Here is a 25,582-nt window from a genome sequence, read left to right as displayed (position 1 = left end):
TAAATTCTGTGGAAGTAGTTCTTCCCATATGGATTGATGGTGACACTAACTTTGCATGTAGAACCTGGGGTGGACCTTAATAATTCATCAGTATAATCCCATACCCTAGCATAATGTTCAGTTAGTTTTCCTTCAATCAACTCAGTTGCCTATTTTTTCCCTACGGACTTGCCTAATAGATACTACAAATCTCAACCTTTGCTTGATATCAACAATCATCTCACTAAGTTTCATCTTAGGTGTGTTTGCAATCTCAGTAATGTAATGCCTACCTATCCATTCAGGGGAAACAAGACTTCCAAACTTGAACTTCCTACTGCAACGATGCTCTCCAACCATACTTTTAACTTGAAATGATTTTTCATTGTACATCCATCCAGTATACAATCTGAAAGGACAATCATTTATCTATGTCATCTTCCCACATCTGGAAACTAATCTTGTTCTATCACATTTTTCAAAGTAGATTGGATATCCATTTAACACCCCATAATTTTGATTACAAAACTTAAGTTGTGCAGGAGACTCAAATATGTCACCTACCTTAGGCTCCATCTTGTCCCATGGTGTGTTTGGATCATGAGTTCTATACTTATTCTTCACCACCTTTTGTTCACCTTCTTCATCACTTTGTCATTCATTAGCATGATAAACTTGTGCTCTGATTTCATCAGCCATGCTTGAATTCCGTAAGTTTTCATCACTAAGCAGAACATCGAGAAAGACGTCCCGTTTAGTTGGCATAATGACATGGCAACAAATAGGTTAGTTGGCATAATGACATGACAACAAATAGGTCATGCCATTTACACATAGTCACCAAAAGCTTGTGTCTTTTTTCGACCCTAATCCTATAGATCGTCGATAATAGCTTCATAAATTACCATTCACGATTTTAGTAAACTGGTTAGGGTATTGAAATTAGGGATGTGAATTAAAACCGGAAAACCGAACCGGAACCGGTTGAACCAAAATATGCTTATCCGGTGTGGGTCTTGGGTTTAAAATTTTGCCTTATCCGAGTTTCGGGTATGGGTCTAACGGGTCCGGATAAACCGGGTAAAAGAACCGGAAATGCTAAAGAAGAACCGAAACCAGGTAATGGGTCGGAACCGGGTGATTATCCGGGTGTTTTTTTATTTTTATAGATCGTATTTAAGTTTCGACCCCTTCAATCATATAATCGTTTTCGTTTTAACTAATATTTTTAGTTTTTTGAGTTTTTATGCCTTCCAAGTTATTTATTAAAGATTTGTCATTTATTACATAAGACTACAAACTGGTTTATCCATCAAAAACTACATTTGATAAAGCTTTACACCAAACTTTGACCATAGGCATAAGTTGAAAAAACTCGACTTGAAATTACTAAATTTGAGCCTCAAATTACACAATAAAAGCTTTACTAAATTAGAGCCTCAAATTACACAATAGAAGCTCTACTGGTTGGCACATGTTACTCACCTAAATTTGATTCTCCAAAATTCCGGTTTCTAGTACCATTTTCGGGTTTCCCCGTTATTTTCGGGTCTAATACACAAATCCGGTTCCAATTATCAATTTTCGGTTCCATACCCGCTTTACCCAGTCCGATGCCCAGAATCGAATCGGAACTGGTTCCGGTATACCGATCTGGTTTTCTCGGTTCTTATAATCCGTCAATTCCGGTTTCTAGGTTTCCGGGTCCGGGTCAACCTGTCCGGGTTTGGACCTACTTTCATTAGGACTGACAAAATTATACAACGAAAAACCAACCAACATGTTACCAACCGAACCAAGAAATTTGGTAGCCAATATATTTGGTAGCCAACATGTTCGGTTGGTAGTACCGTACCAATTGAGCAATGTTGGTACGGTAATGGTACAAAAGTATGAATATCATGGTAATACCGTACCAACCAATTCATTTATATATGTATATATATATATATATATATATATATATATATATATATATATATATATATATATATATATAACGAAATCGTATATTTCAACTGTTAATTGTGTTTAGTGTTTACTGATTTAAGAACATTATACAAGTCATTTGATCGCATTAGTCAACATTTATTACCACACTAAAGCACCAAATTAGAACATTCCTTTAGCGTTACTTCAATAGAATTCTTTTGTAAAATAAAAGAACTACATAACTGCTTTCTATACTAAACATCAAAATTACCCTATGTCTTTGCTTATTTTTAAATCGTACAATAGAAAATTAAAAGAAGTTGATATATGCCATTACCAATTTATACCAATCAAACTTGTTGGTAGCCAAATATATTGGTACCAAGTATACCTGGTACAGTATCGATAACAATTTTTTATACCAATTATAGCTGGTACGGTACACGGTTTAGAGAAAAATGAATTGGTACCGTACCAATTCCATCCCTAACTTTCATCCCTAATTGAAATTTTCGTTCAATTGATTCATGTAGACCATGATTCTATTATTTCCCAAATGCATCAGAACACAACACACACAAACACATAAGAGCAACCTCTATTGATCGTCTTTACAACATTACCAACCCTTCATCATCATCACAAACCTACCTTCATCAAGCCAACGCCACCTGCAACCATCTTATATTTTTGTTTACTCTACCTACTGCTTGTTCTCTCTATTTAAACTTAAACTTGAGTAAAGAAGGAGGAAAGGGAGAGCTAATCACAGAGACCTACATATAGGAGCAACAAAAAAGCACAAAGACGAAAGGGAAGAAACATAGGGCTAATCACTGAACCACCACCACCACTCTTTTTGCTTGTACCTTGTGCTTTGATGTTGATACTGTGAGTTTTGATCGCTAGCATCGCATAATACATCATTGAGTCACGAAATCCTTTTCCACTCGTTTTGCTTTTACAACCTTAACGTAGAGAAATGACATCCGATCAACGAGATCGAAGGCAGACTAGCGCATCAGAATCCTTTTCCACTCGTTTTGGTTTAGGCCACTGAGCTACAACGACATTCTCCACAGAAGGAGGTGGCGTCGGTGGCGTTGCAGCTGTCGTTGCATCGGTGGATGGAGTAGTCAGAGCCATTTTTCTTCTGTTGCAGCTGACGGAGGTTCATCTACATAAGAAATCTTAAGCCCAATTCCACCTTAACCCGTTCCCGAGTTCAACTTAACGAGAGAAAAGAAAGGAAATTGATGGAAATGAGAAGAAAATAAAAGAAATGGGTGTTCCCGAGTTTCATTAAAGGAAGGAAGTGGGGGGGAAATGGAATGATCACTTTCCCTCCTAACTTTCCTTTTGATTTGGGGAGATTTGGAAAGAAAGAACAAAATGATTAATTTTTCTTCCACTTATTTCCAACTCGGGAACACAAAAGAAAATTTTGTTTTCCTTTCCTTTCTCTTATTTTCTCTCCTAACTTTCTTTTCTTTTCTCTTCTTTTCTTTTCTTTTGTTAAACTTGGGAACTAGGCTTTGGGAGAAAACACTCATCTTCTCTAAAGGATAATAAACCAATGCCTCCGATCCACACGGGAAAAGTACATCCGATGATTTTTACTTTATCGAGAAAAATGGTCCTCTCACGTGGCTATGTGTAAATGACCTAGCCTATAATTGTTGCCAAGTATCAACTAAACGGGTTAACTTGTTTTCAGTTAGTTTTTAATGGAATGAGTTTTTTTTAACCGTCTGTTGCGTAAAAAATAAATAAATCATCTCTAATAAATAAATGTTTTTTTGCCACTTGTCATTTTTTCAAAGCTTTTGCCACATATCATTATATGAAATTTTACAATTATTTAAATTCCACATGTCATTATGTAGTATCTTTATTTTTTTTATTAATCAATAATCAATTTCACTAATTAATGAGTCTACTATTATATTTGTAAAGTATTCATCCTATTTAAATATTTCTTAATATACAAATATATTTGAATTCAAATGGATGCTCTAGTGACACAATTAATGTCGTGTATTTTATGATATATTTGAATTCAAAACGTACCTTTAATTTTTTAGACTTTTAATTTGAATTCTAACAAATTTGTTATTTATTCAAATTTTATAAATAAATAAAGACGTGTAATACAATTCTATCTCTACCCTAATAAATGAAAAAGAACACCATCTTCAAAAAAATATTTAAACTTTTTTTTATTCATAACAACTATTTACAATATGTCAATAATCTTTTTATATTAATATAGATTCAATAACTATTTATTCATCATTTTGTTTGTATTTATTTTGAAAGTTAATTTAAAAAATATTTAATGTTTAAACTTTAATTTTCAACATCATTATTTAAAATACATCAATAGTTTTTTATTAGTATAGATTGAATTACTTACTTATTCATTATATTATTCGTATTTATATAAAAGTATTTTTTTAATATTTAATATTTATACATTAATATTAAACTTTTATTTTTAATAAACCATATGTGTGAGAGATGATAACAAAACTTGATTGAATTTAACTAACTTCCTGAAAAGTGGAGAAAACAGTTGCCCTCGGCCTTCGCAGAATCCTAATCAGATACCACCAAATACTCCTCCTCTCCGTGCCGACTTGCCGCTACGCCACCGGCACCCTACAAGTATCTTTTCCAGTTTCCCTCTTCCACAACTTCTCGGTCTCTGCTACTCCACCTTTTCCGGATTTTTCTTCAAAAATCTTCATTGACGAGTACGCCACCGGTAAGTTTTATCTCCAAAATCCAATTCTTGAGCCAAAATTTCCTAATTTCAAATTGCATCTGATATTTCTCGGGTTTCTTTTTGTGCTAGACTGCTAGCATTTTGCTTTTACTTTTGTATTTATAATTTGAGGATTAAGGCTTTGTATAGTTTGGGGGTTTATAGATTTTGTAATCAACGGTCAATTCCTTTAATTCAGACCTCTGTTTTTTTATCTAATTAACCTTTACCTAAAAGCCCCTTTCTTTATTGTTCTTTCTATTGATTTTACAAATAACTGCAATCTTTAGGAACTCTTAACCCTGCAATCTTTGGTTGGATCTTGGAATTAGATAGAGGATAATGTGATATGAAACCAGACCTAAAGACGTTGTTCTAAGGCTAGTTACTAGTTAGTTACAACTATTTAAAATCCCACATTACATATTAAAGAATGCGTCCATTTACTGTCATTCAGACGTATCATTCATTCTAAAAAAAGGAACGTCTTTGTTCATACAACACTTAGGTGGTGTTTCTTTTTGACTTAATGACCTTTATATTAGAAAAACTTAAAAATTACCATGTTAAGTGTCATACTGTTCTTCCCCTTGTACATGCATTGTTATATAAATTGTTTAGTGCCTCTCATCTTCATCACAGATTTTGAAACTTATATTGTTTGAGTTTTTTAGGATGCAATTTGTTTTCGGAATATTTGTTATGAGAGTTTTGATGATGTGAATGTTGATTAGGTAGAAAGAAGAAGAAGATGAATTTAACCTAAAAAACAGCACTTAACTATCTTGTTTCAGGTAGAAAGAAGAAGAAGAAGAAGATATGGATGTTGACATTGACCACTACACTATTCTTGGATTACCATCCGGTGAAGAAGGATCCAAGCTCTCAGAAAAAGAAATAACAAAAGCATACCGATTAAAAGCTTTAGAATTACACCCTGACAAAAGACCCAATGACCCAAACGCCCCTTCCAATTTCCAAAAACTACAAACATCTTACGAAATCCTTAAAGATGAAAAAGCCCGAAAACTTTTCGATGATCTTCTTCGAGTAAAACAACAAAAAATTCAACTCCAATCACAACAAGACTCCAAACGTAGAAGAATAATGTCAGATCTTGAAGAAAGAGAGAAGAATGCTTCTAATCATCATGATTCAACTGCAAAAGCTAGAGATGAAGAAGAGAGTATTGTGAGAAAACTTAGAGAAGAAATTAATAGGATTCGTGAAATGCATGGGAAAAATAAAATGAGTTTTACTTAAACCGGAGAATCTTCTAGAAGGATAGAAAGGGTGATTGATACAGATATGGATAAGGAGAAGATGCTTAAGGTGTCGTGGGAGAAGGGTGGTTTGGAGTATAATGAGGAAAGATTGAGGGGGGTATTTGAAACATTTGGTGAGGTTGAAGATGTGGTTATTAGAAGTTCCAAGAAAAAGGGTTCGGCTCTTGTTGTCATGGCTTCCAAAGAAGCAGCTGTAAGTTTTTCTCAAAGAAAAACATTAATGGAAAAAAGGGTACTTAAGTCATGTTATATCAAGTGTCCTCATGAACATGAGTTTTAAGTGTGTGTGTGTATGTTTTGGACAGGTGGCAGCAAGTGGAAGTGTGTGTGGAGATGTTTCAAATCCTTTATTGGTTATACGACTTCAAGCAGCAGTAGCTAATTGTGAGCCTGTGAAGTCTTCTGATGGCCAACAACATGTAAATGAAGAAGAGGTTGTTGGTGAGGCATTTGAAGATTCTGTTTTGCAAAAACTTCAAAAGGTTTGACTAGTTGACTTTCAGTTAAATGTCTCTTTAATTCTGGTTGTTCCTTTTTGACAGAATAAGTTATTCCTTTTTTTTTTTGCAGGCTGCTGAGAGACAAAAATGAGTTTTTGCAGAATATCTAGAATTTAAATTCCAAAATTGCTACTAGAATATGTGTACATTGATTATGTTATAACAGAAAGATAGGTGACATAATATCTAGAATTTAAATTCCAACATAAAACATGAAAGGAGAACAAGAGCCAGAGAAAAGTAGGATGTTTCTATAGAAGAACTGTTGTTGATTTCAATAACTCATGTGATTTTGGGGAAGAATATGGGCAGTTACTTTTATTTATTTCTTTACAGATATATAAATGGGAAGTGGATTCTTGTGGATGACATTTGGGAAAGATTAGTGGCCATATAAGTGGGTAATATTTGTTTTTTTTTAATATAATCTATAATGTTTGAGATAATGGTGTGTAGTATGTTGGTTTTTTGTATTTGTTTAAAGTAAGGTTTTCACTTAATTTATTTGGAGGGATAAAAAGTAACGGAAAGTAAATTGGAAAATACTAATTTTATTGTTCTTTTTGTTTAAATGTATTTGAAATGCAATCTTGTTTAAATTCTGCATTTTGTTTAAAATGGATTTTAAATACAATCATGTATATGTTGTTTTTAGGGTACTGGTCACAAAAAATCAGATAATGGAAAGTATGTTGTTGTTAAGTGCAAATATAAATAAACTAACAAGCTTTTTTAGCATTCGGTCACTGAAAAATAGGTAAAGAAAAGCACGTGATTTGCCATTTCAATTTTCAACACATTGATATTATACCAGGAGTGTATAAAACTAGTGATTTACATTTACAAAGCATGTTTTGTGTATATAATTTATATGCATATATATATTATTTGACCATAAAAGAATAAAAATACTACTTGAAATCCATCTTTAATAATTAACATTTGTTTAATTGTGTTAGAACTAAGAAGAATAGATACAATATATAAATAAAACAAGGAAAAATGACTTATTATAATTAAGTTTCAAACTTGTTTAAAAAATATCACTTAAGTTTAGTCTGTACCCATATCACCATATGCCATATGATCCAAAAAAGCATTCCACTGTTTATGCAAAAACCTTAATAACAAACAAAAAAAAGAAATGCACACAACAATGAACAATCTTTTGTTGATTAATGGGCTAAATTTAAATGAGCTTTTTAGATTTTGGGCTAATTAAAATGGGTTTGCCTTATTCCGATGGTCAAACCCGAAACCGATTAGAGCACTAGGTGTGGGCAACTAGATGTAACACCATTTTGGTGCCACATCATCAATGGTGTTATAACACCAAGTGGGGAAATGGTCATCATCTTGTATTTTGTTATGACACCAACTTTGTTTTCCATTTTATAATTTATTTTTTATTTTTTTTCGAGTTTCTTTTTTTTTTAATTTAGACAAATATTTTTTAAATATAACATAATAAATAAAACATAATGTTTAAAAATTATAAATAACATATAATAATTTTTAAAGATTAAAATTAACAGAGATTAAATTACACATAACATCCAAATTCAAAAAAAAAAAAAACATCCAAATTCAAAAAAAAAAAATACAACGCTATTCGTTATCGTTATTGTTACCATAGAATATATAATCCGCCAAGTCCTCTCGAAGTTGTCTGTGTTTATTTGCGTCCTGAATGTCAACAACGCGATGCAAATAATCTGCTGTTCCTAGTTGAAACTGAACGTGTCTGGGCTCCGTTGGGATATAGTGTGCAATATTTCGCCCTTTATCTTCTACTACCATGTTATGCATTATGATACATGCATACATGATATATCGTAGAGTTTCTAAATCCAATGGTCGTGCTGCATGTTCGACTATATGCCACTTCGCCTTCAGCACTCCACAAGCACGTTCCACATCCTTACGTGCTCCTTCTTGTCTTCTCTTAAAAAATTTGTCTCGTTCTTCAACCGGGTGGCGGAATGCCTTCACGAATGTAGAATACTGAGGATATATTCCATCTGTAAGGTAATATCCATATTTGTATTCGTTTCCATTCACCGTGAAAGGAGCATCCGGGGCCTTTCCATTCAAAAAGATCTTCGAATATTGGCGACTGATCAAGAACGTTGACATCGTTGTTGGAACCCGCAACCCCAAAAAATGCATACTAAATCCATAAATCTTGAGAAGCAACAGCCTCTAAAACCAACGAAGGTAATCTGTGATGACCACTTGCGTATTGCCCTTTCCATGCTACCGGACAATTTTTCCATTTCCAGTGTGTGCAATCAATGCTTCCGATCATTCCGGGAAACCCATGGCGTTCTTCATGCGTCGCATACAATTCTTGCAAATCATGCAACGAAGGTTTCCGCAAATACACGTCTCCAAATGTTACAACAACACCCCTTGACAATGTATACAAACTCTCCCTTGCGGTTCTTTCGGACATTCTGATATAGTCGTCCATGGTGTCGGGTGACTCCCCCATAGCCATCAAGCGAATGGCCGCAACACATTTCTGCAAAGTTGTAAACCCTCGTCTACCTCTAGCATCATATCTCAATTGGAAAAATTTATACCTAAACATATATTAACTACAGTTTAAAAATATATTGTATATGTTGTAAAATTAAAGAAAGTTATTAACTACCCCGGCTTTCCAAGGCGTTGACGATCCGTAGGAATACATCCCTACTCAAACGAAATCTTCTTTTGAAGTCCTTCGACCCGTATACACAATTATCCGCAAAGTAATCACGATATAGATGTTCGTGTCCTTCCTCACGATTTCTGTTTAACATCGCATGTCTTGATAGTAGCGGGGCTGGGTCTGGTTGTAGCAGCTCGTTAGTATAATACTGATACATCATCCTGAAGAATATATCGTCATCGGAATCATCGGACGAGTCGAAATGATCCATAATTTTTTTTTGAAGATAATTGAGATTTATAGAGAGAAATATAGAAGTTATGTGTTTAAAAAATTGTTTAGATATAATAGGTATTTATATAGGAAAAAAATAATTAATTTTAAAGTTTTTTTTTATTAAAATAACCGTTTTCAAACGGTTTAAAATGGGTAACGTTCCATTTTTTCTCGTTTCATCGAGTCGAGATGGCAACGAGAATAGCCACAACGAGCAACAACGAGATGGGGGGTGTGCAGCTCGTCACGACGCCGTTTTCAGCCTCCACGTAGGCAATAACGAGAACGGGGGAACCCACACCGTATGCTCTTAAGCCTTAACGAACGCTCAACGCAAGCCCTTTAGCAACTATTGAAAAACAATTCAGGGACTATTTGTGTAATTCACTAAAAAACTTTTCTTTTGGTGCAAAAGGTGAGAAAAGAAAATAATTCAGGGACTATTTATGTAATTATACACCACCACATCCTCCTCCTCTCCGTTGCCGACTACGCCACCCCTACAAGAATTGAAAATTCCCAATTCTTGAGCCAAAATTTCCTAATTTTCCCCTCAACCCTAATTCCTTACAGTCACGACTTCTCCACGACTCCATCTCCGGAGAATCGGCGATCCCTAACCTCTACCAGCTCCGTTTTACGGCGGCGGACCATCTCCGTTCGTCAACATCAGACGATTATAACACTGTTTCAGTGTTTTGAGGTAATACTCTCTCCTTTCTTTGCACCCTTTTTCATACTTAGCACATAGCACATAGACTCGTTTAACACGTAAATTTATAACCGTTTAGGGTTTATAATTTAGTAAAGTCTGTAAAGATCTTTTAGTTTGCACATAAGCTCGTTATTCTAGTAGTTAAGTTTATCAGATTTTCGAGTTTAGTAATGGCTTAATAGTTAGTGCTGCACAGTGGATCAAAAACATGCCTCTATTATCATCATGATTCCTTGTTGAACTATGAACTATAGCAATTAGCAAGATCCTTGTTCTTACCTTTCATGAATTGGGTTCAATATCTTTTCTCCTCAAAAACCATAAATGGGACCCATAAATCCATAATCATATATCGTGTGTTCTTCTGACCAGATATGATGGAACCTTAAGTTCTTTCCTGTTTTTTTAGCTTCTTTCGATATGAATTCAAACAAAAAAACAGCACTTAACTATCTTGTTTGTTTCCAACAGGTAGAAAGAAGAAGAAGAAGAAGATATGGATGTTGACATTGACCATTACACCATTCTTGGATTACCATCTGGTGAAGAAGGATCGAAGCTCTCAGAAAAAGAAATAACAAAAGCATACCGATTAAAAGCTTTAGAATTACACCCTGACAAAAGACCAGATGACCCAAACGCCCCTTCCAATTTCCAAAAACTACAAACATCATACCAAATTCTTAAAGATGAAAAAGCCCGAAAACTTTTTGATGATCTTCTTCGAGTAAAACAACAAAAAATTCAACGCCAATCACAACACGACTCCAAACGTAGAAGAATGATGTCAGATCTTGAAGAAAGAGAGAAGAATGCTTTTTATCATCAAGATCCAACTTCAAAAGCTAGAAATGAAGAAGAAAGTATTGCAAGAAAACTTAGAGAAGAAATTAGTAGGATTCGTGCAATGCATGGAAACAATAAAACGGGTTTTACTGAAACCAGAGAATTTTCTAGAAAGAAAGAAAAAGAAGATGAAAGAAAAACTAGTGGGGTGGAGACAAATATGGATAAAGAGAAGATGCTTAAGGTGTCATGGGAGAAGGGTGGTTTGGAGTATAGTGCGGAAAGATTGAGGGGGTTATTTGAAACATTTGGTGAGGTTAAGGATGTGGTTATTAGAAGTTCCAAGAAAAAGGGTTCAGCTCTTGTTGTCATGGCTTCCAAAGAAGCAGCTGTAAGTTTTACTTTCTTTTTTCCATAATTAATTTTTTTGGGTTATCTACAACAAAGAGCATTGTACTTTGATTTACAAAAAAAAAAAAAAAGATTGAAGTACAATGCTGTACTTTAATATATTTTTTAAATTACTTTATAGAATTTTAACAGTGTGTGTGTGTGTGTTTTGACAGGTGGCAGCAACTGGAACTGTGTGTGGAGATCTTTCAAATCCTTTATTGGTTATACCTCTTCAACCTACTGTAGCTAATTCTTTTCCAACATTTCGTGAGCCTGTGAAGTCTTCAAATGGTCAACTTGTAAATGAAGACCTTGTTGGAGCTAGATATCAGGCGTTTGAAGATTCTGTTTTGCAAAAACTTCAAAAGGTTTGACTATTTGACTTTCACTTCAATTTCTTTAATTCTTGTTCTTCCTTTTTGAGTTGATGCAAAAAGAAACACTTAATATGTGGACAGAATAACTTATTCCTTTTTTTTTTTTTTTGCAGGCTGCTGAGAGACAAAAATGAGTTTTTGTAGAATATCTAGAATTTAAATTCCAAAATTGCTACTTATGTACATTGGTTATGTTATAACAGAAAGATAGGTAACATGCATTAGTAAATTTGAGTTATTAGAAATCTTGTGCAAATTTGAGTCCAAAAATTAACTGAAGAGAGTATTATTATTGTCTATGGTGTGATATTTATTTGCTTTTCTTTAGTTACATGAGACATGACGTTTATTGATGAGGGAGAGAAGGGTATTTTTGACTTTTGCACAAACAAGAAACCTAGAGCAAGGGACTTTAGACACAACCTTTTCTTTTAACGATCATCATTACTTTATAGAAGAGCAATTGAAATAATTATGAAGTTGCATATTATTTTTATATTGGTTTCTTTCCTATAAATAATGATTCTTAAAATAATAATATATGTTAAAATAAGAGATTTAATATCAAAATCAGTGTAGCTACTAGAAATCTTATAATTCATATGATGTCTTAATATAACATAATATAACATAAGAGTAAGTGTGCCAAATAATACGAAATCAGATAATCTAAAATTGATTATGCCAAATTTTATTCAGTATGATTACTTGATAGTTGATACAGTTACTTTAAAAATGTTAAAAATCTGAACTAAAGAATCCAAAATTCGATTAAACACAAATAACATCCCTAATTAAAAAGCCAATAACCTTAAAAAGAGGACTTCATTTGTCTTTTACGAGTGAATTTCTAAAACGACCATACACCTTATGAGTAATTTACAAAATTGTTTTTAAATCAATAAGACACTTACACATTTTATATATATATATATATATATATATATATATATATATATATATATATATATATATATATATATAAAAGCACATGGATAGTTTTAACATTAATTTTTTTTCAATTCATACTTGACGCTTTACTTTTATTTGTTTATATTTTTGCCTTAACCTTTTTCAATTCATACTTTTGCCACTTTTAACTTTTCCTAATTCATACTTTTGCCACTTTACTTTTATTTTCTTACACTTTTGCCTTAACATTTTCCAATTCATACTCTTGCCACTTTTAACTTTTCATAATTCATACTTTTGTCATTTTACTTTTATTTCCTTACACTTTTGCCTTAACCTTTTCCAATTTATATTTTTGCTACTTTAGTTTTATTTCAATACAAACATGTCTGAAAAAACCTTTCCAACCCATGCGAAGCATGAGTCCTTTTCCTAGTATATATTAAATCCCATGGGATGTTTGAACAGTAACTTTTTAACATTCACATTTTGACCCCATAGTTTTCTTTCCTTCACAGATTTGCCATAGGAGTTTAGGACTTTTGGTTTCTGCCACCACTTTTTAGGGGGTTTCACAGTTTTCATCCTTCAACTTTTACACTTGCAATCTCCATCCACAAAAGTATGTTCAATTGTCAATTTAGTCCCTGCCTTTTCCAATATTGTTATATTTCGATACTTTTTCGAACATTGTTCTATCTCGATATTTTTTTTGCACAATTTTTTGTGGTTATTACACATTTGGTCATTCCTTGGTCAATGGGTAGTCGACCCTATTATAAAGTCTTGGATTTTGTCGGTATTACATGTTTTTTTAAACTATCACTTCGAGTCATTTTTTTAGAAAACTCTAAATTATTTCCAACCCATGCGAAACATGGGCTCTTTCCTAGTTGATATTAAATAATATCATTTCTTTTTTGTCCTTTTCAAAAACTAATATAGTACCTTTGATGTAAATATGAATCTTTAAAAATGGAGAAACTAGACAAATTAAGAAATGTTTTTAGGCAATAATTAAGAAATTCCACAAATAATTATATATTTATGAAAACACACACACATAAAATTATAAACTCTTAGGGCCAAAACTCCTTTTTCATTTATTTATAATCTACACCTAACCTAATAAATAATCTAAAGCTTAAACTGACATTATGATAATCTAGAAAATCTAACTGTGTTAGAAAAATATACGAAAACACGAGTAACAATCAAAAGTTTCTCCGATCAACATTACCAAATTATAAACACATACACATTGTAATTTGTAAAACCATATTGGAACCATTGAGGTGATCATTTTATTATAAATAAATAAAAAAAGGCTACCAAACCTAATAAAGACAAATTTGTAAAAAGTAAGGACTAAATCAAGTCAAAATAAAAACACTGAGATTAATAGAAATAGAATCATGCAGGTTTCCTTAGAATCGTTACAAGCAAATACCAAAGACCAGAATCGACAGATGATAAGCCAACAATAAGCATCGCCACAAGAACAAGAGTCAACATAGCTGTCTTCAACTGCATACACAAAATATTTGTATTATGAATTATTATTAGTATTATAAATGTGAGAAAATAAGGTTTCATATTTAAATGTTAAAAATAATTAAAAACACTGACCGTATTTTGGAAACCTGGCCACTCTATGTACTTTAGCTGGCTAGGTTGTTCAGCCAGAAAGGCAAACAAAGATTTTATTCCCCTGAAATTTAACATCAATGAAAGCAATTGCTATTTCTTGCATTTAATATTCATAAGAGAAAGTAAAAAACTATAAAAAATAAATACATAAATAAATAATTGAAAAAAAAAAAAAAAAAAACAAGTGTTTACCTAATAAAGCCCTTTGTTGGTGATAACCAAAAGGGTTCATGATGTAAATTAAGCCCATTGTTGTTTCCTCTTGCTACTGAAATAGCATATTTGGCACCATAATCTTCTCCAACTAAAAACTTATGTCTTGTTATACAGATCTTCATTAGACAATAAGAAAAAAAAAAAAAAGGTTAAAAGATATAGATATTAAACATTGCTACTTTCAGTTGTTCTTATTACCTTATTTTATAGCAATGTCATTTGAATACAAAGCATTGGGTTGATATTTCAATGTATAATTGTTTTGGTAATAAAAAAATTGAAAATATAATGCGACAATTAGGTAGATTATTCAAAGTGTAATGACTTAATCAAAAGTAAGATGAAATTATAATGTTATACAAGAAAGAAATGGAAGCAAGATGCTATATTACACAAATCAAAGATACAATGCTATTTCTTGCATTTAGCACAAAAAATATGTACATATTTACCTTTTTAAAAACAGGGTGGCTTTTTCGGTTATTTGTTGATGTGTTTGTGGTTAACTTCTGAATTGGAGATAGTGATTTGGGATAATTTATACCTGTGACAGAGTAAAAGATCATTAATTCTTTTTTTTTTTTAAAAAAAAAAAGAGAGATAGCTTTTATGTGAAAATGGGTCAACTTGAGTTATAATTAATAAAGTTATAAAGAAAGATATATTTTCTAGTTATTTAAAAAAAACAAGAATCTAATATAACTAAAATCATAGAACTTCTTTGAAAAAGATTCAGAGTCTTTAAAATTGCATTAACAAAAACAGATTATATTGTAACTTTTCATTCCATCATACCAAACACTACCTTACTTTGTTTATATTTTCTATGTTCCAATAACAGTGATAGAAAGATAAGAGAGAAAAAAAAAAAAACCTGTAAAGATTGCCACTGGATCAGAAATTAAAGCCATTCAATTGTTGAAGTAGCTGAATAAAAAGTTGTAAATTACTAGTATTAGTAAAGTCACCATAATTGTAAATACTTTCTTGTTTGCAATTAGATATCAGAAAAATCATACTCACAATCCACAAACAATCTCATAATTGGGTTTTAAGCAATTATTCACTACAAACCCAGAATGACCAATCTTCAATATAAGCTCAGAATTGTCGGAGTATTCAGTAGACAGTATAATGAGTAGAATTATCAGTAGACAAAGAAAAAAGAGCAAAGTAAAGTCGGAAAAATAGAATCATAAAGCATGTAAAAAAGAGCAAAGCGAAGTACTTCTGAAAGATTGAAAATCTCGCAACCTATTCCTGATTTGATAAAACTAGTTCGCTAACCCCTAACCCTATTCAACGACTCTGGTAAGAGTGGATAGAGTGCAATTAGGTCAAATCAATTAACCTGTTAATTGCATACAAGGGGACACCATATTATGCTAGAAACGAAATAAACGACTATTTTGGATAAAAGAAACTGCAGAACCATATCCATAGAACTTGACGGAATAGTGATAATGCGATATCGCATTTGCAAAATTTCAGATTCCTATAGAAAGTAGAAACTTCAATTTTTATAAAGAACAGTCAGAAACTGAATGTAGAAACCCTAATTTGTGATTAAACAATTAAATACATGAATAAACCAAACGTAATAATAGTGAAGTTGAACACAAACCTGGAAATTGCAGTGAACAAATGATGTTCGAGGGAAAAGATGGTGATTGATGATGAGGATGATGCAAAGCTATTCTCCATTAAGCCCATTGAACATTTAGGACCACAACTAAAGTATAGCCCAAAGGCTTAAAGTGATAGCCCAATTTGTAAAAAAAGATAAAAGTTTTATTTATTTTTTATTTTTTATTTTTTTATTTTTTTTAATGAGTCGGCACACTTAAGAAAATGTATATTTCTTTAATCGGGTCAAATTTAAATATAATATCTTTTATATTTACCATGTCTAGTGCTTGTATTGCACATATACACCGATAAACCTTTTAATTGTCCAAGAGGTTAAGTATAACAAAACTCAACCTCTCCAATAATTTAAAATAGAAAAATTAAATTTGGTTATACCAATTCTACTAACCACTGAATCCCAAATGCAAACCTCTATGTCACACGACCACCTGTACTTCACGTGTGTCACGATTACTTTTAATTATTATATTCAATTGTCATTTTTTTTTAATTATGACCTAAAGATTTTAAATTAATTATTATATGATTTGGTGGACTTAGTTATCTAAATACAAATCACTAGATAGTAGCAGCGCGTGATGTTGCAAAATTTTTATATTTACACAATACGATTATATTTGGTTATGTATAATGTATAATAATGTATTTCTAGTTTGTTTTGGTCATATTGATAAATAACAAACCCAAATTATATCTATGTTGCCACACCCTTCTACACTATCTCGATGATCAGTGTCACTCCATATTTATTTATTACTAAAAACACTATATATTTCCTTAATACCCTTTTGCTTCTCATGTGTTGTATATAACGTGCAACCGTGCAACTCTTCAGGTAAAACATGTTAAAGCATGCATCATATGAGATTTTTATACATACAGTACCACAATATTTTCTAACTGAGTATTCCCATTTACTAAATTTTTCGAGGATTTTATAAATTGAATCGTTTATAGTTATACATTTTGAACTATAAAAACTATTTTGTATTTTAAGTGACTTGAATCATGAGAATTCCGTTAACCTTGATGAAATACATTAGAAATTAGAAAATGTTGTTAGATTTCATACGTTGAGTATATTTTGGATGAATTAGATAGATTAGTAAAAAGAATATTACTTATCACAAAATGAACGGATACATAATGAAACTTTCTGTTTTTCATTTTAATAAAAGGAAAATTAATTATCAATAAAGAATCTATTTTGGAATTATCTTATCTGTTTTTGGTATTGGTAGTGATTGTAATGAGACATTCAATCCGATCGTCTAACATCAAAACCCAAAACCAACAATGCAAAACATGCAAAAAATATGAAGAAGCAAAAGAAAACAATAACAAAGAAATATTCAAGGAATTGTATTATTGAATTCAAGGCGTAGAAAAGGCTTATAATATCATTATCATTATATACTTATAAATGAAACATTTTTTTTTCTTTCACCACATTTATTTGAAACTCTCATGCATTTTTCTTTTTACCATATTCATTTGAAACTCTCATGACTTTTCAATTTTTTTTCTAATAATAATTATAATTTGGTTAATTAGGTTAAATAAATATCAAACCTAAAGTGTAATCATATATAAACTAAATTTTAATATTAAAATAATATATTACTTCTACTTGTAAAGTTATGTTTTCTAACTTTTAACATATTATACTTAATTTATTAATTTTAATATATTGTTGGATGTAAACCATTATCATTTTAAAGATACAATTTTGGAACAATTTGTATAAAATACTTAAATTATTAATTTAAATATAACATTACATGGTCAACTTAAATATAAATTTTAGTTTAACTAAAACAACCCAAAGAATATTTTATAAATAGTTAAAAATGATAAATTGTAGTGTCTTTATAATAATGATTATAAGTTGGTTAATAAGGTTAAATAAATATCAAATCTAAAGTGTAATCATAAATAAACTAAATTTCAATTTTAAAATAATATTTTTACTTCTACTTATAAAGTTATGTCTTTAACTTTTAACATATTATACTTAATTTATTAGATTTAATATGTTGTTATATGTAAACCATTATCAGTTTAAAGCTACAACTTTTGAGCAGTTTGGACAAAATATTTAAATTGTTAACTTAAATATACCGTTACAATGTCAATTTAAATATAAATTTTTGTTCCACTTAAAAAACCAAAGAATATTTTGTAAATAATTAAAAGTGATAAATGCAAAAACTAAATTGTAATCTCAATTAAACTAAAATATTTCTTAAAGATATTTTTATAATCGTTAAAAGTTTTCAAATAAATAGCTTAAAATAACTTACAATAACAATAGTTAAAAATAAATCTATATAAATGATTATATTGTTACCTTTAAAATAAAAAAAATGTTTGATGTTTTAAATAATTATAATGATAGAAATTAAAACATTAAGCAAATAAATTTTAAAAAATTAATTAACAATAACAACAACTATAAATAAGATTAAACCATATATTATATTTAGCTTTATTCATGTGTAACTCGCGGATAGAAATTATTCAAATGATTGAGATTATGAAGTTATAATATATGTATATATATTATCATATAATTCAAAATAATCCATATATTATATCAAGTTAGTATACGAATTATTATATCAAATTTAACAACAATATTATTGTTATATTAAAAAAACATATATTTGTAAAGACTTCAACTATATAGGTGTTTCTGCACATTACAATGTCAACTTAAATATAAATTTCAGTTCCACTTAAAAAACCAAAAAAATTATTTTGTAAATAGTTAAAAGTGATAAATTGTAGTGATAAATGCAAAAACTAAATTGTAATCTCAATTTAACTAACATATTTCCTAAAAATATTTTTATAATCGTTAAAAGTTTCCAAATAAGTAGCTTAAAATAACTTACAATAATAATAGTTAAAAATAACTCTATATAAATGATTATATTGTTACATTTAAAAATAAAAAAATTAATGTTTGATATTTTAAATACTTATAATGATAGAAATTAAAACATTAAACAAATAAATTTTAAAAAATTAATTAACAATAACAAGAACTGTAAATAACATTAAACCATATATTATATTTAATTTTATTCATGTGTAACTCGCGGGTAGAAGTCATTCAAACGATTGAGACTATAAAGTTATAATAAATGTATATATTATCATATAATTCAAAATAATCAATATATTATATCAATTTAGTATACACATTATTATATCAAATTTAACAACAACGTTATTGTTATATTTAAAGAAAAACATATATTTATAAAGACTTCAACTATATGGATGTTTCTGCGCAACGCGCGGGCATTCGCCTAGTCTTTTTATAAAGAGGAAACTAAATTTGGTAGGTATTGCAAATTTATAAAAATTAAATTGATAGAAAATTCATCTAATTAAGCTCGTTGACAAAGATAGAAAAAACAGAAATTTAGGACATGTGCTGTTAAAAAAAAAAAAAGGAGAACATGTATTCTATCATTAAAATTGAAATAAATTAAATAATGAATTGCATGAAAATTAAAATTGAACGCCTAAACGGAGTTTTCCTGACAATGGGTGGGCAAATGGCCTTTGGCGTTTTGTCAAGAGTTTCGAGCCGAATAAAAATAGTCAGCGATATAAAGTGGGCCTTCAAGCTTCTAACATATTAAAAGTGACTTTGTTTTAAGTTGAACATTTTCTGAACTCGTTTAACCTTCTCTCTTATCTTCATATTTCGGTCAGATCTTCAATATGCTCAGGCCAAAGGGTATGGAGCGGGAAAGGAACTACGGGAAAGAAACCGTGGCCAGAAACACAATACCGTGACCAGGGTTTAGGGTGTGCGGTTTAGAAGTGAGGGGAGGCTACCCTGCCTACTCTCTCTTCATCCCATTGGTTCGTTTTTTTTCAATTTCTTTAATATTTATTAAATTATATATATATATATATATATATATATATATATATATATATATATATATATATATATGCTAGGTGTAAGACCTATGTATTACGTAGATTAATTAAAAAAAATTAAATATAAATGTCTAAATATTTTAGAACTTCTGAGGGATCGACCGAATTGGTACGGAAGTTGTAACATGGGAAAACCACGGAAAACACGACTTTATAAGAAAATAAGAAAAATAATAAATTATTAAAATTGATTTTTCTTTTAAATTTAAATAAATAAACAAAATAAACTAATGAGCTTTAATTTGAGAATTTTGAAATAAAATGATAAGTCCATTAATAAAATTGATACTCCTTCATTACTACATTTATTGTAATTATTACATTAAAATATTATGTGGAATTTATTAAAATAAAAAAACTCATAAAATGACATGTGGAAAAAAATTAATTCAAAATAACCACAAAATGACATTTGGTAAATTGAATAAGATAGTAACATGTGGTAAAAAAACATTTATTTATTAGCGTAGATATATATATATATATATATATATATATATATATATATATATATATATATATATATATATATATATATATATATATATACACACTAAAAATTTATAAAAAATATATATATCAAAATTCATAGTTTTTAAAAATCCTTACAAAATGAGTATAATATTGTATAAAACATATTTAAAAAAAAAAATGAAAGGTAGTGAAAGATGACAAATTTTTACATTTTGGTGAGTGAAAAGTGAATGAGTGGAAAACTGACGTGACACTCAAAAAGTGAAAATGTAAAAACTGGGTATCATGGCATTAGCGTCACTGAGAAGGGATAATGACTTAAAAGGGTAATATATTGTTCGATTTGTACACATTTGGTCACTGAGTTTTTTTTTTCGTCCACATTTACCCCTTCAACTTGTTAAACTGTACACATTCAATCCTTATGACCGGTTATGCCAAGTTAGTCGGGAAAAATGACTTAATAGGGTAATATATTTCTCATTTTGTACACATTTAGTCCTTAATATTTTTGTACACATTTAGTCCTTAATATTTTTTTGTTTCAAAATAAGTCATTTTTGTTTTTGTACACAATCAGTACTTATGAATGATTTCTTTAGGTTTTTCTCACGACATTTTATGTGAGACAATCATTCATGAAGTGTGTGGGGTTGTTGATGTTTATGTGTAACATCTCATTTTCACAAACAAAATTTTTCATTTTCAAATGAGGCAAAAGTCCCTAATTATAAATCCATTATTAAAAAAAAGTTTATTCCAAAATATATTTATCGAAAATTAGAGTAATATAAGAAACGCGGAATCCTCAATACTGTTGATGAGTGTGTACAGTCATGCCTTTGCATTCTCACGATCAACGATAGAACCTGAAAACATAAACAACTGGGTAAGTACAAAGTTTAGTGAGTTTCCCTCAAAATATCCGATACAACAAACGTATTATCATGCATAACGGTCCCACACACATTAGATTGGAATACCTTGGCTCAATCAGTCATCAGACTGGAATGCCAACATGCAACAGGTCCAATTAGTCATCGGACTGGAATACCCAAGATTTGTCGGTGCCGCCTTAACCCAACCGCTCTTCTCGAGCCTCCGTGCCTACGGCTTACAGCCGGCCCGCACCAGGTATCTTGGCCTACATCATATAGCAGGACCACCTTAACCTATCCCACCACCATATGGCTATCCCACGTAAGATGTCGTGAGAAAAACCTAAAAATTATTAATAAGTACTGAATAAGTACAAAAACAAAAATGATTTATTTTGCAACAAAAAAAAATATCAATGACTAAATGTGTACAAAAATATTAAGGACTAAATGTGTACAAAGTAAGAAATATATTACTTTATTAAGTCATTTTTACCGGCTAACTTGGAGTAGCCGGTCACAAGGACTAAATGTATACAGTTTAACAAGTTGAAGGGGTAAATGTGAACGAAAAAAAAGTCGGTGACTAAATGTGTACAAATCAAAAAATATATTACCCTTTTAAGTCATTATCCCCACTCAGAACAAGCATAAGTTTGTCTCCAGTTAGTATAAGTGTAAGTGTTGATTGCCAAACAAATTTATTTGAGAAAATTTACTTTGAAACAAATGAACCAGCAAATTCTTGTAAAATATTATGGGTTTAGAAGTAAATCGAAAATACAAACCCACAGAAGAACATAACAACTGATAGAAATTATTCGGCTCTCTAAGGGTGCGTTTAGTTGCGGAAAAATGTGCCGTTTTCCGGAAAAATTTTCCAAGAAAAATGAAAATTTTGAAAACGCGTTTAGTTCGTCTATTTTTCTAAATTTTTCACGGAAAATGAAAATTTTCCGTTTTCTAAAATTACAAAGAAGTTGGAAATTTTTAGAAAACCAATAATTATTGTTTTCCACATTTTTCTAATTCCAAAATTTTTCTAAAATATAAACACACCCTCACTCCCATCTCTACACCTCCAACCCACCACACCCCTACCTACCCACACTCACCCACTCCCAAACCCACCCCTACAAACACACACACAAACACACACCTACCCCAACCCCCACCCATAACCCCCCCCCCCCCAACACACACACACACCCACCCACACCCGCAAACACACACACACACACAAACACAAAGCCACCCCACCCCCACAAATAGAAACACACACATAAACAAACACCCACCCCTACCCCCAAACACACACACACACCCATCCCCACCCCACCCAATCCCCCACAAACACACACACACAAACCCACACACTACCCCACCCCCACAAACACACACACACACACACACACAAGCCCACCCCCATCCCCAAAAACACACGCATACACACACCCACACCTGCACCCACCCACACACTCACCCCCACCCCCACAAACACACACACACACACACACCCACAAACACACATAGACACACCTACCCACCCAACACCACTACCACAATCACCGACCTACCATCACCATCACCATCACCACCACCACTACCCCATCAGCACCACCACCACCACCGCCGCCACCGCCGCCATCGCCATCACCACCACTACCATGATTGCTACTACCACCACCGCCGCCGACCCGCTACCACCGCCGCCCCCACCCCCACCCTACCACCGCAACTATTTTCTAAAAATGAAAACCAATAGAAAAATACACATATAAACACGTTTTCTAAATTTTCTAAAACTGAAAATGAAAAATGAATAAGTTTTAACTAAACGCGTTTTCTAAATTTTCCAATGAAAACCGGAAACGGAAAACGAAATATGAAAAGGGAAAACGAAAAACAGAAAATGAAAACTGTTTTTCCGTAACTAAACGCAACCTAAGTTTTCCTATCATCTTTTAAATTTCTATTTTTTCCTCACTAGAACCATCAACCATATGTATCAAAATATAGTATTCAAACGAAATAAAAAACTTTTGCATCTCCAAAGATTGAACATAAACACACGATCCACAAAAAACACAAGATTGCAGGATCCACTAAAGGGCTAAAGGTGAATTGGGAGTTTGGGACCACAATATCTATATTGTAAAAGAAAAACAATATTTATATGGACAATATATATAAAAGTGATTAGATTTTGCTTTAATTTCAGTCAATGACTCAATGTATTCAATTATAAAGAAACTTTTCATTGTGAATACTATTACTCTTTATTTCCGGTTTAGCAAGTGTAAAAACTAACAAAGACTTTTCATGATATAATATCTTACTTTTGAAATTATATTTCCGGTTTATCAAATTATACACCTACAATATAGATAAATAAGAATTCATTTCAAAAAATTAGATATAATATAGAAATACATATTATCTATGTACTAAATAAGAAATACTGTCAGGTTACACATTAAGCCGGAAATAGAAGTCGCGGTATTGATAGATTTTTTTTAATCAAAAATAGATGTTTTTATTTATCTATCAAAATTAGATGTTTTTTTAGTAAATGAAAAACAAAATATAATGATTTTATATACTATTTATAGTTTAAAGAGTAAATTACAGATCCCTGTGGTTTGCTCAAATTCACAGTTTTGGTCCCTGATTGAAAAAAATTGATAGATTGCAACCATGTGGTTTTAAAAAATTACAATGTTGGTCCCTTTTGGTGGACTCTGTTAAGAATCAGAAGTTAGTTAGGAATTGACTGTTTTACCCTTGGAATAAATTAATAAAACACTAATAAAATACAGAGACCAAATTTATAATCTCACATCTTTTATACAACTCTAGGTGTTTGATAAAATGCCAATGAAATTTTTTTTTGTTATCAAACACTGTTTTACACTCACAAACAATCATATACACATTTTTTAAAGTTTTATTCTTTGCTTCCATTTTTTTAATATTTATCAAACCTATCTGTGTATGTGTTGATGTTTGTATGTGTTGTGTTGTGTTTCTGTGTGTGCATACATCTCTTATATGTCTTATCTTAGTTTCTATAATTGTTGGTATATGTGAGATCTCATAATTATTAAAACATATAAAGTTTTTCTAACAAAAAATGACTAAATTGTCCTCATCTTTTTCTGAACTTTGGTATCAATTAAATAAGAAAATCTTTTTTTCTTTAATTCAAGCTCTGTCGAAAGTCAATATACATAAAATGTCAGGATGTGTTTTAATATTTTTTCATTAACCACATATTCACTGTTTGTTGAGGAATATGATCAATTAAACTAGAGAGAGTGGTGCCACAAAAGTTGCACTCCCTTCACTGCCACGTAGGTGACACGTCAGCAATTACCACAAAAGTGTGGTTTCATGCCACACCCAAGGATTGGTGCCACACTCAATTTAAAAGGTTAAAAAAAACATTTTCTTAAAAAAAATCTGACATTTTCTTAAAAAAAATCTGACAAATCACAACTTAATTGGAATGGCATACGGAAGGGAGGAGCACTCCCTTGGAGTGCCATACTGCGGTCTCTACCGCACCAAAACCGCAAGGAGGGAACGGTATTCCAAGCTGATGTGGAAAGGGAGTGCACCCTCTACTGCACGTACTCCCTCAAGCCTTATATGTAATCATGGAACTGTTGTTGATTACATGTTATGTTGTTTTGTAGGAAACAGATATGATAGTAAATACAACTTCATTTATAGGTAACTATGTTTTGTAGTAATTGAAGCACTTGAGGTTGTGTTCATAATTTTGTTTTGAAAGACTACAATATTTGTTTATAAGTGTTTGTGTTTGTTTAGTTTGGTTGACTACTTTAGTTAAGAAATACTAGACGTTAATCATCAAGTTTTTTTTTAAGTACAATTTATGGATAAGACCAAATATTATGATTACCGACTATGAGATCGATCTATTTAATTTATAATATTCTTTTTCATGAAGTAGGTTTTTAAATGATTTAGACTCTATTAATCATCAAAAAATTATAGTTTTTTTTCAAACATTTTTTTAACTACATACACTACAAGAAAAATATTGAATAGCTATGAAAAATTGTTACGGAATCAAGATCCGTAGTTATTCTACTACGGAATAGGCTACAAAATTTGTGGTCGTAGCTATTATGCTATGGAAATGG

General features: G+C 31.1%; 4 protein-coding genes and 1 pseudogene across 6 annotated transcripts; 2 read left to right on the top strand and 3 right to left on the bottom strand.

The window, feature by feature from the left end:
* The first annotated feature begins 4,479 nt into the window (after nucleotides 1-4,479).
* On the top strand, nucleotides 4,480-6,833 carry LOC145168551 (uncharacterized; annotated as a pseudogene). The gene is made up of 4 exons (XR_013741930.1): nucleotides 4,480-4,678; nucleotides 5,473-6,157; nucleotides 6,270-6,446; nucleotides 6,535-6,833. The product of XR_013741930.1 is annotated as an uncharacterized LOC145168551 (transcript).
* A 1,239-nt stretch (nucleotides 6,834-8,072) lies between these two features.
* Nucleotides 8,073-8,600, bottom strand: LOC145105189 (uncharacterized). The gene has a single exon (XM_079042321.1). The coding sequence runs from the start codon at nucleotides 8,598-8,600 to the stop codon at nucleotides 8,073-8,075; it is 528 nt and encodes a 175-aa protein (XP_078898447.1).
* Nucleotides 8,601-8,634: 34 nt separating this feature from the next.
* LOC145105188 (uncharacterized) lies at nucleotides 8,635-8,964 on the bottom strand. Its single transcript, XM_079042320.1, has one exon. The coding sequence runs from the start codon at nucleotides 8,962-8,964 to the stop codon at nucleotides 8,635-8,637; it is 330 nt and encodes a 109-aa protein (XP_078898446.1).
* A 924-nt stretch (nucleotides 8,965-9,888) lies between these two features.
* Nucleotides 9,889-11,994, top strand: LOC145107525 (uncharacterized). The gene is made up of 4 exons (XM_079044417.1): nucleotides 9,889-10,099; nucleotides 10,583-11,288; nucleotides 11,464-11,658; nucleotides 11,781-11,994. Exons 2-4 carry the CDS (start codon nucleotides 10,608-10,610, stop codon nucleotides 11,799-11,801), a joined length of 897 nt encoding a protein of 298 aa, XP_078900543.1. The 5' UTR covers nucleotides 9,889-10,099; nucleotides 10,583-10,607; the 3' UTR covers nucleotides 11,802-11,994.
* Nucleotides 11,995-13,930: 1,936 nt separating this feature from the next.
* Nucleotides 13,931-16,163, bottom strand: LOC145168550 (uncharacterized). Of its 2 annotated transcripts, none has more exons than XM_079087337.1 (6): nucleotides 16,070-16,163; nucleotides 15,320-15,372; nucleotides 14,898-14,989; nucleotides 14,422-14,561; nucleotides 14,209-14,290; nucleotides 13,931-14,106 (listed from the first exon to the last, which is right to left on the bottom strand). In XM_079087337.1, exons 2-6 carry the CDS (start codon nucleotides 15,354-15,356, stop codon nucleotides 13,993-13,995), a joined length of 465 nt encoding a protein of 154 aa, XP_078943463.1. In that variant the 5' UTR covers nucleotides 15,357-15,372; nucleotides 16,070-16,163; the 3' UTR covers nucleotides 13,931-13,992. The 2 variants fall into 2 exon arrangements, with proteins under 2 accessions (XP_078943463.1, XP_078943464.1); XM_079087338.1 differs by having other exon boundaries at nucleotides 15,469-16,075.
* Between the last annotated feature and the right edge of the window lie 9,419 nt (nucleotides 16,164-25,582).

Source organism: Lactuca virosa, chromosome 4 (genome assembly GCF_052849685.1).
Source record: "Lactuca virosa cultivar CGN04683 chromosome 4, Lactuca_virosa_CGN04683_v6, whole genome shotgun sequence".
In the NCBI taxonomy this organism is placed as follows: Eukaryota; Viridiplantae; Streptophyta; class Magnoliopsida; order Asterales; family Asteraceae; genus Lactuca; species Lactuca virosa.
This window is presented reverse-complemented; position numbering and strand designations above follow the sequence as displayed.

Excerpts from the sequence above, each read along its gene's own strand:
- LOC145105189 (XM_079042321.1), bottom strand. The coding sequence starts at position 8,600 with ATGTCAACGTTCTTGATCAGTCGCCAATATTCGAAGATCTTTTTGAAT.
- LOC145105188 (XM_079042320.1), bottom strand. The coding sequence starts at position 8,964 with ATGGCTATGGGGGAGTCACCCGACACCATGGACGACTATATCAGAATG.
- LOC145107525 (XM_079044417.1), top strand. The coding sequence starts at position 10,608 with ATGGATGTTGACATTGACCATTACACCATTCTTGGATTACCATCTGGT. Across the intron at positions 11,289-11,463 it reads TGGCTTCCAAAGAAGCAGCT|GTGGCAGCAACTGGAACTGT; the intron begins GTAAGTTTTACT and ends GTGTTTTGACAG. Across the intron at positions 11,659-11,780 it reads TTTTGCAAAAACTTCAAAAG|GCTGCTGAGAGACAAAAATG; the intron begins GTTTGACTATTT and ends TTTTTTTTGCAG.
- LOC145168550 (XM_079087337.1), bottom strand. The coding sequence starts at position 15,356 with ATGGCTTTAATTTCTGATCCAGTGGCAATCTTTACAG. Across the intron at positions 14,990-15,319 it reads TCCAGTGGCAATCTTTACAG|GTATAAATTATCCCAAATCA; the intron begins GTTTTTTTTTTT and ends ACTCTGTCACAG. Across the intron at positions 14,562-14,897 it reads GCCACCCTGTTTTTAAAAAG|ATCTGTATAACAAGACATAA; the intron begins GTAAATATGTAC and ends TGTCTAATGAAG.